The sequence below is a fragment of the Frieseomelitta varia genome, unplaced genomic scaffold (genome assembly GCF_011392965.1).
Source record: "Frieseomelitta varia isolate USP_RPSP 00005682 unplaced genomic scaffold, Fvar_1.2 scaffold_450, whole genome shotgun sequence".
Taxonomy (NCBI): domain Eukaryota; kingdom Metazoa; phylum Arthropoda; class Insecta; order Hymenoptera; family Apidae; genus Frieseomelitta; species Frieseomelitta varia.
Window position 1 is genome coordinate 194359 of NW_025110202.1, and position 16550 is coordinate 210908.

At 39.6% G+C, this 16550-nt stretch overlaps 1 protein-coding gene across 1 annotated transcript in view; it reads left to right on the plus strand.

Annotated features, from left to right (window-relative positions):
* LOC122532355 (protein kinase C-binding protein NELL1-like) overlaps positions 1-16550 on the plus strand; it is a 96335-nt gene that overhangs the window by 65946 nt on the left and 13839 nt on the right. Inside the window, exons 3-4 of the mRNA XM_043661074.1 lie at positions 6935-7138; positions 15392-15542. Coding sequence (XP_043517009.1) covers positions 6935-7138; positions 15392-15542 — 355 coding nt within the window. The remainder of the gene's footprint in view (positions 1-6934; positions 7139-15391; positions 15543-16550) is intronic.

Genomic DNA, 16550 nt, shown 5'->3' on the forward strand with positions numbered 1-16550 from the left:
CGGGCACGAATTAAAGATGCCTTTGTAGTAATATTTGGTTTATATTCTGTACAATTTCAACGTTTGTTTATAATTCTTTGATCTCGAGCACAGCCACGACGATTGTAAATGTCGCGAGATTATGTCGATTTTGACGAACTTGCGGGAAACCCAAAGCATATAATATAGTATATGAAAATATATAAATATAAGTATATATATATAAAAATATATAAATATATTTATATATTTTTATATATTTAATTATAATAATAATAATAATTTTATATATTTAATAATAATAATACTAATTTTATATATATGAAATTTAATAATAATAATACTAATTTTATATATATAAAATTTAATAATAATAATACTAATTTTATATATATAAAGTATATATATAAAAATATATAAGTATATAATATAATATATGATATAATACAATATACAGGACAATGAAATATCTAAAATTTACCAGAAACCAAACTCTATCTATCTATGTCCTCAATTATTTTCAAAATTTGCATATATAAATTTGCAAATATAAAAATCCGCATGCCTTTTCGATAGCTCTATCCTCGTCAAACAATCGAGATTACAGCTTAATTACAGTCCGTAATTTTAGCCGCCTATTTTTAATTCACTAACTTATCCGGGACATTATCGTTATCTCGTTAATGACACATCGCCGTGAATCCGAACGATAATCATTCCCAGAGTTGTAAACTCCGCCAGACTGTGGATAATCGATATTCAAATTACGCAATATGCGAGATTGAAAACGAAGCTTCGAGCCGATGCCGATGAAATCCTGTTTTCGCGAGAATCCAGCCACTCTCTGTTGCAACGTCGTTCGGATTGAAACGGAACGAATTCGCCCCGATGGTGCGCCAGTTTGTTTGGTGAAATTCGATGACGTTAATAACGATTAGGGGCGCGGATTGTGTCGCAAAGGGAGCGCTGCGAATGATAAATGTGGGCGTTACGCGCGCGAGAACGTGAAAAGGTCGTTATCCTCGCGTGCGAAACGTTTTCATTCGTCGGATCACGTGTTTCAGTATCATCATGATTTCTGATTCGGTATTCTGGGACAGCAATCGTTGTGACAATCAAGTGATTGAACGCGGTGGCTGTAATTATTGGGAACAGACGAACGTACAGATTGAATATCAGTCTAGGGACTTTTTTTTTTCTTTTTTTTAATTAAACAGCTTTCAAACGTATCGGTTGGAAACCAACTGTAAATCTCAACTTGTAATAATTGCATTTATTGATTTATTTTACACAACACAGGAATGTACCTTTTTTTAATTGATCCAAGCTGAAAATGGCAAAATGGCCAAGCGTTTAAATCACTGAACGGAGGATTGTTTAGTCGTTTCGCGATTCCGAAACACTGGAAGATTTATCCGATGCTAGCCGAGTCGGTAGGATTCAACAACGTCCGACGAAGAACAAAGATAAAATCCCGCCTTGTCCATTCGCCGCGGTGCAAAGTGCCACTTGTAACGCCAAAATAATATACGACCCTCGTACCGCTTCATCAGCACCTATTCAATCGGAGCCATTACCGCTACTCGCTCCACCAACACTTCACGACCGAAAAGAAAGAAAGAAAGAAAGGAAGAAAGCCTTAACCAATCAATCTGAAACTCTCTTTCTCTCTCTCTCTCTCTCTCTCTTCTCTCTAGCTTGGACGTCTACGAAAACGTACGACATCGGCAGTTAACATCGCAGCGACATCTACTCAAACAGACGACAGAGCGACGCGCACCGTTAAACGGTAATCTTTCTCTCCAAGAAAACAAAAAAAAAAAAAAAACCAACGAGTTACCTGTAGGTACCGCTTGAACGTTCGATGCCAATTGCACACTGAACTTGACATCACCAATCATTCGCCAGGCTGAAGCTCTCGATCTTCGGACGCGGAAGTATCGCGCTTAAGGTGGACAGTTGTAAATATCGATGGGATCCGTGTGGCCGGGACCGTTAATCATCATCATCATCATCATCATCGTCGTCGTCGTCGTCACCGTGTGGCGTCTACGTATACTGGGTATATCTGGCCGGTGTGTCCGAGCCGGCCAGGCGACTGTGTACGTGTGGGAGTCGGTTCACATCGTCGCGCTCCACCCTGCTCTCTCTCTCCCTCTCTCGTTTCCTCTCTGTTGCTCGAGCGGCACGATAATGCCGCGTACGGTTCGATAGCGGGCGTCGCGACGCCCGGCAGTCTGCCACCGTCGTTCCATTCCATCCAGTTTCGTTTGGCGTCGGGCTACCCCGCACACACACACACACACACACACACACACACACACATATACAGACGCGCGCGCGTGCAGAGCGGCGGAACGGCGCGTTTGGTTTTCGGACGCGAGAAAAGGAGCGCCGCTCTTGGACGAGCATAGGCGTCGCCTCGCGGAAATTCGCCCTCGGTTCGTTAACCCTTTGCGAGACCAATCGATGATCGGGGCCTCGCGTCGCTTTTCTTTCGCTCTTTCTCTTTCTCTCTCTCTCTCTCTCTCTCTCTCTCTTTTGCACCACTTTGCAAGTTTCGTTGGCGTTGCGGGACTTGGAAGAATCGGCTCGGAGCAGAGTAGATACTTTTCGAGCCGCGATAAGATTTACGAAAGTTAGTCGATAGGGTGCAGCTGGTTCCTTTGTCGTTTCTTTTCGGTGTTTAATTTTCGCCTCGGTAATTTGGCTCGAGGTAATCTTGGCAGGGGTGGTCGCTGGCAGCAGTCCTCTGGCGACGGGGCTCGAAACTAACCCGCGGATTTACGTTCCACGTCTTCTGCACTCGCTGATGTTTAAGATGATCCACATCACTGACAAACATTTCGAATATTCCTGCGAAATAACAGTGGAGCGGTGATTTTTTTTTCTTCGCGAAGCACGAGTCTCGTTCCAACGCTGCGAAATAATGAATACTAACCATCGGATAATGGTGTTAAGAAATCGCGAATTCTCGCAACCCCCCGCGATTCGATTCGAAAAGCTAAGAGAGCAACGAGAGACGAGAAAGGACTTTGAACGTCGAAGACAAGGACTTCTGTGGAATTAGCGAGAGAAGACGGGGGAGAGGATGGAATCGCGCCGAGTCAAAGGGAGACTTTTAGCCCCGGGAGACACAAAGCGAAGTCCGACAAAAAAGGGGTACGCCAATGGATCAAAAGATGCAGCGTCCGCTTTTAGACGCGAGTAACGGCCGTACCAGCACCGCCATTAATTTACCGGACGATTTGCCCCGATTAATGTCCGCGGGAGTACGTCTCGCGCGCAAAAACCCCCTCTCCCCCCCCCCCCCCCCTGATTGTGTTTCGTTTCGCGGATGAAAGGGAAACGGGCGATTCTCCATCGGAGTTTCTCTTCGCTCGTCTCTCTCTCTCTCTCTCGTTGAGCAATTAAAAAAGAATTTTCCCCGTTCACCGACCGTTTTAGAAACGTTCGCCGGGCTTGTTGTTTTACGTTCGGTTGGTCCCTCGTTTCTCGCGGCTTTTCAATGGCCCCGTTGATTCGTCGCTGAAGTCCCTCCCCCCCCCCCTGCAACCCCATCGAGTCAATTAACGAGCAAACCTTTAGAATTCGCGTTGGAATTTTTTAAGTGGCTGCCCCTCTGTTCTTCCCTTTCGCTTTTCTCTTCCCTCTGGAGATCTGGTTGCCGTTGGAGAGGTTGGCGCTTGACTACTTTGAGGTTGGAAGGAAGGTATTTCTCAATGGAAAGTTGCAAGTTCCTTTCGACACTTTTTAATCTGAAGCCTGTCGTTGCGGTTGTGTGCCCCAACTTCTCGTTTGGATCACGCGTACCTACCACTTTCGTTTGAAAGTTGAGCCGGAGAACGTTGAGTTTTTAATCTAATCGCGCGATGCAGAATTAACCACGTTGCGCTGGCAGCTGATACTGCGGACCATAACGAGCGACCAAAACCGTGTACAGTAATTTCGTCGCTTTCTTTTCGAACTCGTCGGCACGACATCGCTGGATAGAAATTATTGAGAAGTGATTTAACAAATTTATCATTTGTTTCGCCTGGGTTATATTTAAATATACTTAAAACGGAGAAAATATTGCAGTTTTGGGGCAAAAAAATTCCCGACGTGCGTCATTCCAGCGCAAGAGGTTAATCACTGATTGCGGACCATAACGAGTGACCGAACCGTATGTAATAATTCGTCGCTTTCTTTTTGTTTTGAACTCGTCGGTACGATACCACCGGATAGAAATTATTGAGAAGTATAAAATTTATTATTTGTTCTGTTTACTAATTTTTTTCTTTTTTCTTTAATATACTGTAAACTGAGAAAATATTACAATTTTGCGTGGCACGTCATTCCAGCGCAAGAGGTTAACCACTGATTGCGGACCATAACGAGCGACCAAACCGTATATAATAATTCGTCGCTTTCTTTTTGTTTTGAACTCGTCGGTACGATACCACCGGATAGAAATTATTGAGAAGTATAAAATTTATTATTTGTTCTTTTTTGTTTACTATTTTTTTTCTTTTTTTTTTACTTAAATAAAACTGAAAACTGAGAAAACATTACAATTTTGCGTGGCACGTCATTCCAGCGCAAAAGTGACTTTCGCGATTCAAGTTGACTCACAGTTTGGAACTCTAAGTAGAAATTCTAAGAACAAGCGACAGGAAGAGGAATACGAAAAGTGGAAATCATTGCAGGGAACTCTTAGCTCCAGTAGGTCAGTTGGAATTAGATCGTCGTCGCAATGGGTTGCAAGCGCCTCTTCTATAACCCATGCGGCGCCAATCTTCCTGCCGTGTATTAAGTATCCGTAAGATACTCGCTGTGTTTCCATTAAGTTAACTTCCTTTCTCGAATATCTACCCGAGATATTCTTTCATGCAAAATGTCCGTTCGCAGTGTGCTTTTCTCTTTACCCAGTCTTAATTCTGCCTACCAGTCTGTCGTTCTATCTTACATCACTGTCTCCCCCGATATTGTAGGACCCAGGCAAAACAAATAATAAATTTATTACTTCTCAATAATTTCTATCCAGTGGTACCGTGCCGACGAGTTTAAAAGAAAAAGGAAGCGACGAATTATTGTATATTTCGTTTGGTCGCTCGTTACGGTCCGCAATCGGTTGCCAGCGCAAGTGGATAAACGAGGAAACGGACTGCAAACTGCTTCAAACGTGGGATTCCAAGCGCGTAGAATGCGAGAATTGTAAGAGAAAAAAATCTCGAGAACTCGAAGCTCCAAAAAGTCAATCACAAACCGCGGGATCAATTCTGCCTGCCAATCGTTCAATCTAAAGCCTGGATCTAAAATAAAAAAAAAAAAAACGTCTGTCACAGTGCAACAACATTTCATCCCGCTCGCCAAACGAGAAAACCATCGGTGGGAGAGAGAGAGAGAGAAAGAGAGATCCATCATGCACCTGCCAGAACTTTCAATTACCCGAGCCATCCTCTGGCGATCAGTCGTGGGTAGGAAGTACTTTTATTACTGCGGTTAACTACTGTCGTTCTTCCTTTTCCGGAAAAAGAACAAAAATACCAATGTAAAGTACAATCCTCCCACAGAGAGGATTCTAAAAATGGATTTTTCCATATAAAATCGAAGCGAAACGATCGGATTTTGTTTACGAAAGAGACAGAGACAGAGAGAGAGAGAGAGAGACGGAAACAGCGATAACGAGTGTCGACAGTGAAGAGTCGATCGATACCACGCTACTTCGAGAGGCTAGCTTCGCTGCCTCTTTTCCCTATCCCGTTCCTTATCTCCTCCGCTTCTTCATCCGGTTCGATCGGTTTCCCTTCGTTCCGTCTCGTTCCACCTCGTTCGACGCGCCTCTTTGGCGCTCTCTCGCCTCGAGGATGGATGCTCGTCGAACGGCACTCGACATTATTCAGGGGACAGCGAGTGGAAATACGCCATTGAACTTTATTGCTGTTCGAGTGGAAGACTCTCGCGGAACCTGGCTCCTTCGTTCCTCCAGACGGAGGGGTTGAAACAACCGGGAAATGGGAACTCTCGTTCGAGAGAGTTCAGACGAGTTCAGATCCAACTGTGATCCAAACATCTTTTCGAGAAAATTTGTTAACGTGGCCTCGATCAATGGAGATGATGATGGACGATAAATCTGATTTGTGGTCAAAAGTATAAAAGGATAAAAGTAAAATAGGTTTAGGAAAGTTGTTTATTCCTAGTTAGGGAAGTAGAATAGAAATAAAATAGAGGGAAGAATTTAATGGTAATTTGATAATCGTAATGTTAGTCTAGGTTATTCTAGGTTAACCACTTGTGCTGGCAACCGATTGCGGGCCGTAACGAGCGACCAAATTAAATATACAATAATTCGTCGCTTTCCTTTTGAGCTCGTCGGTACGACATCACCGGATAGAAATTATTGACAAGTAATTTAACAAATTTATCATTTGTTTCGCCCTGGTTTATACTTAAACAATACTTAGAACTGAGATAGCGTTGCAATTTTGGGACAAAAAGATATCTCGACGTGCGTGGCAAGAGGTTAAAAGGAGACTCGAAACTACGAAATAAATTGCGTTTCATCGATCATTCGCTGATACCTCATCCTTATCTTAGATCTCCTATAATAATCAATATTCGTCTTTATACGTCACAGTCATCAATAAATCCTCCTTAGAATCCTCGATCTTGCTCCCTTCTCTCGCCAATGGCCACTCTCTTTCTACAAACCTTCTTTTAGCAAACAATCTTCCGTGCATACGACGTTCATCAAAAACTCTCCTCCCCCGTCAAAAGGTTCATTCGTCATTCTCCTTATAAACGATTGTATCCAAACGCTGGATTGCGCGCGCGCGCGCGCGCGTGTGTGTGTGTGAGAAGCGGGCCAGCGATGAATCCGTTCGTAAATCAAAGCGGCGTGTTATGACTGGCCATTGTCAAGCCAGGTTGGAAAAGGATTAACGATCGATCCGTTTGGTGGTGTATTTTACAGTGTCCGGCACGACAAACGAGAAAGAGGAAAAGACGACGGTGAGCAGCGTTGCTGTCACGGAAGAGAGCACGAGATCCAGGACAGAGAGCGATCCTGACGATAGCATAGACCTCTTGGCAGCGTTGCAGCTACACGACACGACGCGGCAGGGCGTTACACGGGTGCCAGGGCTGTTTAGGTTAAAGCCAGCCTATTATCTTCAGGGTGAGTGTTCTAATTACGCCTGTACGAAATTTGTTGTGGCTGTTTTTGCCGTTCGTGACAGTTTCTTGGACGTGGTGTCGTCGTCACAGCCACAGATTCTTTGACCGAGTTTATGAAAAAAGAAAAAAGAAAATATCATTCAACTTGATATATTGCACGGTAAAATTGCATTGTGAAAGTTATAAAATTGTAAAATTATAATTGGTGAAAAAAAAACTGGAGACGACGAGGATCTTTCAGAATTCAGAGATATTCTTTGAGAATAAATTTTAAGATATTCCGAGTTAATGAATTACTGAAACGTAATTTAATCGTATAGATAAATTTGACATTAATATAGTAAATAAATATTATATTTTATTAATATACTACGAGTATAATATTGTATATTATTGCACAGTAAAATTACACACAGTAAAATTGTATATCATTACATAGTAAAATTATATTACAAAAATTCTAATTATAAAATTATAATTGGTGAAAAAATAAAGAAGATGAGGATCTTTCAGAATTAAGATATTCTTTGGAATAGATTTCAAAATATTCCGAGTTTATAATTGAAATGTGAATTAATCCTGTAGATAAATTTGACATTAATACAGTAAATAAATTGAATATTATATTAATATTAATACTATGGGTATAGTATTACATATTATTACACAGTAAATTATATTACGAAAATTCTAGTTATAAAATTATAATTGGTGAAGATGAGGATCTTTCAGAATTGAGATATTCTTTGAGAATAAATTTTAAGATATTCCGACTTAATGAATTACTGAAATGTAATTTAATCGTATAGATAAATTTGACATTAATATAGTAAATAAATATTATGTTTTATTAATATTGTAATACTACGAGTATAATATTGTATATTATTGCACAGTAAAATTATATTACGAAAATTCTAATTATAAAATTATAATTGGTGAAAAAATAAGGAAAATGAGGATCTCTCAGAATTAAGATATTCTTTGGAATAAATTTCAAAATATTCCGAGTTTATGATTGAAATATGAATTAATCCAAGTAGATAAATTTGATATTAATACAGCAAATAAATTGAATATTATATTAATATTAGTACTACGGGTATGGTATTATATATTATATTAATATTAATACTACGGGTATAGTATTATATATTATATTAATATTAATACTACGGGTATTAGTCTTATATATTATTACACAGTAAAATTATATTACGAAAATTCTAGTTATAAAATTACAATTGGTGAAAAAATGGAGAAGCTGTGGATCTTCTAGAATTGAGATATATTCTATGGAATAAATTTCAAGATATTCCGAGTTAATGATTGAAATGTAAATTAATCCTAATAATTACATATAATATATATCCTAATATTATAATACTATATATTATTACACAATAAAATTATTAGTTATAAAATTATAACTAGAGATAAGAAACTAGTCATCAGCTGTGTCTATTCGATATAATCAGATTATTGATTAGCTACTGATTCGATGGGTATGGCCAGTGCCTTGATGTTTGTGGCACGTTCAACTATACTTACGCACATCACACTGTGTAAGAAACACTTATATAGATGCGCTGGAGGCGTTATTTAACATCCAACAGAGTTAACTGTCTGTTCGGTTTGCGTCAAGAGGTTAATTCGAGGATCACGTGGTTGAGAGGTCCACAGTGGAAAATCCACTTGGGGAGAAAAAAGTTTTTAAGGTTAAATCTTTTAAGGTATTTTCAAATAACGTCATTGTACCGAGAAACGCGTGACGTGCCAGACGCGGCACCGAGGTTAAGTATAGTCCTGACCTTAAAAATCATTTTCGTATTTGTCTTAATCCTCTCCGATGATAGCTGTACAAACAAGCCGTGTGCATTAATTTCATTTCGTTCCGATCCCCAATTTCCACTGGCGAAAATAATCAACGCTAACTTCCAGACTAAATTCCAACGTCGCACTGTATTGTAATTCGGGAATTATAATTCAAATTCACGTGTAATTTCTAAAAAAAAAAAAAAAAAAAAAATAGACGCGAATCTCCGTTTTAATGCTCGAGCTAAATTTCATTGCCTCAGTGTTTCTCTTGAAGTTTCATTCGGAGAGCTGATCGCCTCCGCAGCTGGAACATTCGACAACTTGTCGGAATATTCGGTGCGTAGCAGCTGGAAACGGGCAAGGGGATGACACGAACGTAAATCATTTCAGACGATAACACAGTGGGGCACGGTATTGCGTGCAGATCGCAGTAAATTTCGCGAATGATGCAGAAACCGAAACGCGCGTATCCGTGAGGGCTCTCTTAACCCGAATATAGCCCTGTTTGCATATCGGAGGGTGGTTTCGGCCGCGAGCTATCCTCCAGTGTTGCCACTGGTAATCATCGCCGGGCAGTAAAGTTGATTATTACCTCTTATCGTATCGCGTGCTACTTCCCTCATTTTCGGAATAATACGATTTCCGAGTAATGTACGATTCTTTCCGCCTCGTTAAAGTTCACATTTCTTGCGAGAGGTTGAACTATGCGCGAAACTATGCCGATGCTGAGGTATAATTAAAGTTCAATCAATGATTACTTGCCGATGAAAATGTTAGATTATATTGCAGAGTACATTCTTTTTTTAAATGTTTAAATCGAAGTTTATTGTATCCTCCGATGTAGTAGAGAATATAATTAAATGTTACCTTGACTGACTCGAAAATAAAGTGAAATGCTTATTTTTGGCCATTTAAATATTAATTATCAAGTGAAAAGAAAAAAAAAAGAGGAACAGAATGAAGCGTGATTAATTGTCATTAATTAACCAAGGAAAACACGCTTTTTTTTTTTTATATGATCGCTAGAGTTTTCTCGTGTTTCGAAATTCTTCCGAAAATGACGTTTTTAATTCGAGGCGGAATTAAATCAGCACGGCGGAGTGATCAACATGGAAAAACAATTGGCGCTGATCAGTTGTGTCGCGATGGTTACATAACGACCGATTAATCGATATTACGAAAGGTCAGTTTCAGAGCCGCGTCGTCTCCATTGGCAGACCTCCGGAGGGAATTCCCTCGTGGTCTGCCAGTATCGATTGTCCTTTCGAGTTTCGAGCGGATTGACCCGGCATTTTCGAGCACTGCTGCTAAAACACGTCGAACAACGATTATTCGGCTCGTATTTTGTTTCACGCTGTGCGACAATACTTTTAATCGACGTTAGAGAGAACATTTTAGATCATTTTTGACATTGAAAATAACAAAGAAATTAACGAAAGCAAAATTTATAATACAAAAGCCTCGATTTACGTATTTTATTAAAAATCATTCAAGCCTCTGAAAATAAATCGTCTCAAATGTATAAAATTTCTATGGAAGATTGTAAATTATTAGAAGAAATATAATTAAATTATTGTAAATTATTGTATAATTATTGGAAGATTGTAAATTGGTCTAACTTTAGTTGGATAGTTCTAGCTAGTTAGAATTACCAAATTAAATGGATGTGTTAGTTTCATTAATATACAATGTTTGGACAAATTTGTGATACTAATTAAATAAGTTATATCTGTGGAGTTGTGACACTGTAACGTGAAAGTTTTTCTTAGAATCGTGTAAAAGTTTATGATGAGTTAGCATGTTTAATTGGTAGATATTGGACGAAGAGTTTAACATCCATTATTCCAGAGGAACTTGAATATTCCTTATTAAAAAAAAATGCGAAAGAGAAGATACGAAAGCTTTCATCAAGGGCATTTTGAAAATGAAGGTTCATTAAAGTGAAGTATGCCATGAATTTAATTTTGAAGTTCCTTACACTGAAGAGGCTTGTGAACTACAAAATATACTGGGCGACTCGTTTTCTTTGCACGCTGTTTCAAGATGTGCTTCTTTCCAAGTAATTAATTTTTCACTAAACACGCAGATTTTACGTCACTTAATATCACATCAATTCCATTGCCAGTAAAGCACAGTCACGCATTTACTTACATATTATACTTTGTTTTTTGGAACAATGAAATATCACAAACTGTTGGAATATAAAAACTCACGTTTATTTGCCCATTTGTTCGTTTATGCATTTATCTATATATACATAATTGTACTATATAAAACACACACGCAGTTCTATAAATTGTACTATGAAACATAAACAGCTTCCAGTATTTAAAACACGTAAATACTGGACATTGAAAATAACAAAGTATCCTGATACACAGTGTCCTGATACACGTGCAACTTTCTCGTTTCTCTTTTTCTCTTTCGTTCAGTCGACGGTATAAAATCTAGTATTTGGCGACACCGTGTATAGCGAGTTAATGCCACGACCTCCCCTTCACGCGGACGCCAGGGAAACGTGCACACAGCCTAGTAGCTAAAAGCGTGGGCGACGGTGCAACGTCCGCGAAAAGCGAGCAGAGAAACGGGACGAAGGGGGGTGGTTGGCCCAAGGGCGACAGCAGGGGTTTCCCCGAAAGAAATTTCAATTACCGGCCCCGGTCTGCACCCTCTGTCGATGCTTTCGCGGAAGTAACCGAACGTTCTCTGCGGTTTGCAACGTCCAAACCAAAGGGAAACCCCTCTCTTTTTTTCGCTCTCGTTCTTGCCTTCGTTTCTCGTCGTCGTTGCAACCCCTCGGCCCAACCCTATTTCTCGCTCGTCTCTCTGTCTCTTCGTGCGAGGTTTCACGAGCTGAAATCGCTGCCATTGTTCCGCCGAAATGTTTCATACCGTGGCGCGTGCGAGTTCTTGGCAAACGACGATGACTGTGTTTTTGAAGCTCCGTTGATATTGCTTGCGATATTGCAGGAACGAGATTTGTTGAGTTGCCAATGATCGTTGCCAATGAACGATGATGGTTTTCTTCGAGCCGAGAAACTGCAGAAAATTATAAATACTACTTTCCTAGTTTGAACAAGATATTAAAATAATTAGGTTAGGATTATTTCTAGTCAAAGCAGTTGGGATCTGTTTTTCGTGAAACGATATACTCCATCGATGTTTTATTATCCTTCCATTAACCACTACGTACGCGTTTCCTCGCTCTTACTTTCCACGTCACGTGGTCACGTTTCACCCTCGATGGATATCCTCATGGACAGTTGAGAAACAGGCAGCATCCCCGAAATTCGGTTCATTCATTTCGAATCGCGCGAGGGCCATTGTAATCGCCGAACAAAGGATAGGAACGATGTGCGCCGACACGTGTCAGAGTTTTCTCTCGGAACATGGAAAACAAGATTTCGCGATCCCCCTTTTGTAGCTGGATGGGGAAGCAGAGGCACTCCGGCTCCTAAAATTGCTCAACCCCCACGTCTATGTCCCTTCTGTGGGGGATCCACGATCTAATCTGCGCGCTGTTTATTTCCGAAACGAATAACTTCCTCGCCGAGGCCAGATCCTAAATCAACGCTGGCCATCTCTTTCATCGTTCTTCGGCGATTTTGAATGAATTAACTTTGTAACCTGTCGTAACTCTTTCAGTCCCCACAGCGTTCCTTTTATTTATACCGATCTCACAGCCAGAAAACGACGATATCGATTTCAGAAGAGTGTTTTGTATTCGTTAATGCGGCAAGTTCGCTCCACTTCTCAATTTTCACGTTCCGTCAAAAGACCGTGAGTCACCTGCGATGCACGCGTATCGGTATAAAAGTGCATGCACTTTAGCCGTGACCCTCGTTTTCAACCCACGATCGCCGACTCTGTCATCGATACGTCGCGCCATTTGGCGCGAAACAATTACGCTCAGCTTAGGGTCACTCGACTGTCGGATAATTGAACTGCAGTATAACATTCGATGGTCCTCCGGTGCACGTTACAGCTCCCTTGGTGTCCGGTTACTTTTTTTTTTTTTTTTTCCATTAAGCGCTGGCGCGCTGCGTTTGAAACTCGAGGCCCCACGCGGGAAGCCCGGCGCATGCGCGCTGCATTCACGCGTTGCGCGCGCCGATCGTCACTGGGCAGGCGCGCCAGTTGCCGGCGGGCCCCCCGGCCGATTACACGCCTCGTTGACGAGGCCCACGCGAACAATTAATCCCGTTCGGCGTGTTCAACGACGAAGGATCAGAGTTGCACGCGTTATGCCGCTTCCAGTGAAACTTTATCGCACGTGCCTTGCTACAAACTAATGAACCGTCACGTCGTGCGAAAGGTGTCGACTTACAGCCGGTATAGATGGCGCGGTGTAGTTATTCCACAACGTCTAGGGGAATTGACGAACCAGCATGTGCGCGGGCGTTTATTACAACGCGATATCGCGGAATTTTAAATTTCACGTGAAAACTAGACAGTTTAATAGAAATTGAAATTACTTAAATCTTTTAAGGTTGGTTTAAAATTGTTAAACACATTTTGTTTTTTACAGTTAATGCATGGCGGGATATTTTTTTAATCCACTTTGTTTTGGAGAAAAAGGTGTGTTTCGATGAATTTCATTTAAAACGTTAGTTGCACGGTGGGATTATTCATGCCCCCACTCTGTAACAAAGAATTTATTTAAATATTACTGTTTTATCATTTTAAGAGTTATTTTGTGTTTCATAATTGAAACAAACATTTTTCCCCCTCTTTTTTATATTTAAAAAAATTCTCTGCAGGCAGAGATTTTTTTTTTCTTTAAAATTGCGTGCCCCTAAATGATTCAAGCACAATGGCAATGTTAGATTTTTAAACCCACTGATTGGGTTTTATAGATCTGGCTTTTTGTTTTCATACATTTTATGTACTATGATAAAATTAGGTTTCAAATCGAAGATTGATTCTTTTTGCTTTGATAAAGTTAAATTTTACAAGTCGATGAAAATATTTGAATGATTTTCACAGATGGAACTTAATCCATCGTTGACTTTTGCAAATAGATTTTGAGGTTGAACATTATTAATTCCGCTGTTTAATTTCCACGAAAAAGTGTGAATGTTTGAGATGCACGGTAGAACTCCGTTTGTACGATCTTCGTTTATTCGAAGCAAATTTTAGTCAATATTTGGTTAAATGAACTCTGGATTGCTCCTATTAAAAAAGGGAAACGAAAAATTACTAGCAGAGAAGAGAATCATTTTGGATTCGAATTATACAACTATTTGTCTCCAGGCAAGTCCGTGCAATCGAAGTTCTATTGCGGAAGTTTGTTGGAATTTTCCTGAACGTAACAGAGCCGGTAATTGCGAGCAATCGAATTTCCATGTCGCCTGGATTACGTAACTATGCGAGCGCCAACCATGAATCAGACAAATCGATGCGACCCAACAAAAATTTTCGGCTGACCTACATACCAGATCTGCGAATTCTTCCATTGTCGGGACGAGCAATGTTCTCGAACTTTCTACGAGCCCTGTTCTATGATGGATCACTTCTGTCGAACTTTAAAAGTAGTTTTGTCCATTGTTACCAACTTACGAGACTCCACGTAGGCGGCAGCACTGGTTAAACTTGGCTGCAATCAAAATTACATTCCTACTTCCATTTATTTACACACCAAAGTTCAAACTACTGTCCGTAACAGTCGCAAATTTTCTAATTTTCATTTAATGACAGAAGAAAAATTAAGACGAATAGAAAGAAGCAACGTAGCTTAACTTGATAAATTGTTTAAATCATTTAATAAATTACAAATTTTATTCGAAACTGATGAATAGACACAGTATAGATTTATATAGATTTCAAAGTAAATGACTGCTACTTTGAAATAGTCAAAAATGTCTACCACAAAAGTTACTAGACTTACTAATACTGTATTATTGTTTATATAATATTTATAATATAATATTATATAAATATTATATAAATTATAAATATAATATTACATAATATATATAATATACAATATTTATAATATAATATTTACAATATTATACATATTATAATATTACATAATATATAATATATAATATTTATAATATAATATTATAAATATTATAATAATATTATAATATTATAAATATTAATTTAAAATTTAAAATATTAATTTAAATATTATAATAATATAGATTTAAATTGTACAAATATTAATTTAAATGTTATAATAATATTACAATATTATAAATATTAATTTATAATATTTATAATATTTATAACAGTTTATTTATATAATGTTGTTTTATTGACAATAACTATTATGTTTCTCTTGTTGGAAGCTGAGAAAATGTCAGTCTGTAATCGAACGCGTTTCTAAAATAATCCACTAACTGCACTTTCTTGAAACGACATACGTTATTGGTATGTGTCGTGGAATGGACGAACGGGTCGCAGGAATGATTGAGTTTTACTACTTCAGGCGAGACGAGGGAGCTCCGGCTGGACGAGGCGAATTTCAAACGGGCGGTCACGCTACTTCGGCGGGTTCCGGAATTTACTATAGCCGCCGCTCTGCGACAGGAGGAGGCCAATTCCGGGACGATCGTCGCCTTTTCACATGGGAACAATAGGTACGGATCACACGTTATTTCACGTTCCTCTCGTTCCATTCGGCGATGGAGTCAAAGCAACTCCCACCGTGGATGATGTTTGTAGCCGTGCATAAACAGAACATTGTTTCAAATCCCTTTGAGTTGCCTTTCGTTTACACGGGGAAATTAATTCAAAGGAAATTAATTCCCAATTGAATTGATGTTATGAACGTGCAACGAGTAAAACGAGTTTGCGCGGCTCTTAACATTGCAGTGTCGCGAAGAAACTTTTTAATCCTTTTTAATCAGAGGGACCGAGAACATGTTCCACTTCTCTTTACGAATGAACTCAAATACAGAGAAAGAATTTGAGAAAGACTCGTTCGGAGGAAACGTTGGCCAGAAACGGCTCTGACCCTCTGCCAACCTTCGACTAAAAAGTCGATCGTTACGATCGGCGAACGAGTTAGCGAGCTCTAACAGAATCGACGAACTGAAAAAGGTAGGAAGGCCCGGTTGTTAAGGAAGTTACTGTGTCAATTGTTGAGCCGGGAACGAAAGGAGAGCACTTAACCTCAAAGTAGCCGCACCCTCTGTTGGCACGTGAGTAGCGCAGTCTAGTCGTTTTGACCTGGCTGACACAAATTGGATACATGCAACTACGTGTCCGCGTATTTAGACAGTAATTAACACGCTTCGTCAAGCAGAAACCGCTGTCAGAGTTTAAGCGGAATTAAATGTTGATACGGTCGCGTCTCTCTCGCGTGAAACGCGAGATCTAGGGACTTTTGTTAAACGCGGATTAACCTATATCCTCAAACGATTCTTTCGGTCGGTATTTAAACTTCAACATCTCGTAATTGTAAAAATTTTCAAAGTCTCGAGTTTCATCATTTTCTTCAATCACTGTTATTTTAATCTCATTAATGTATACGGTGTATACATTTTTCTGTCTCGGAGTTGAATTCATGTTTCCAAACGTTTCCATTACGATTTTAATTCCTTTTATACAGAAGATGACGAAAGTTGACACGATCTCACTGTTTT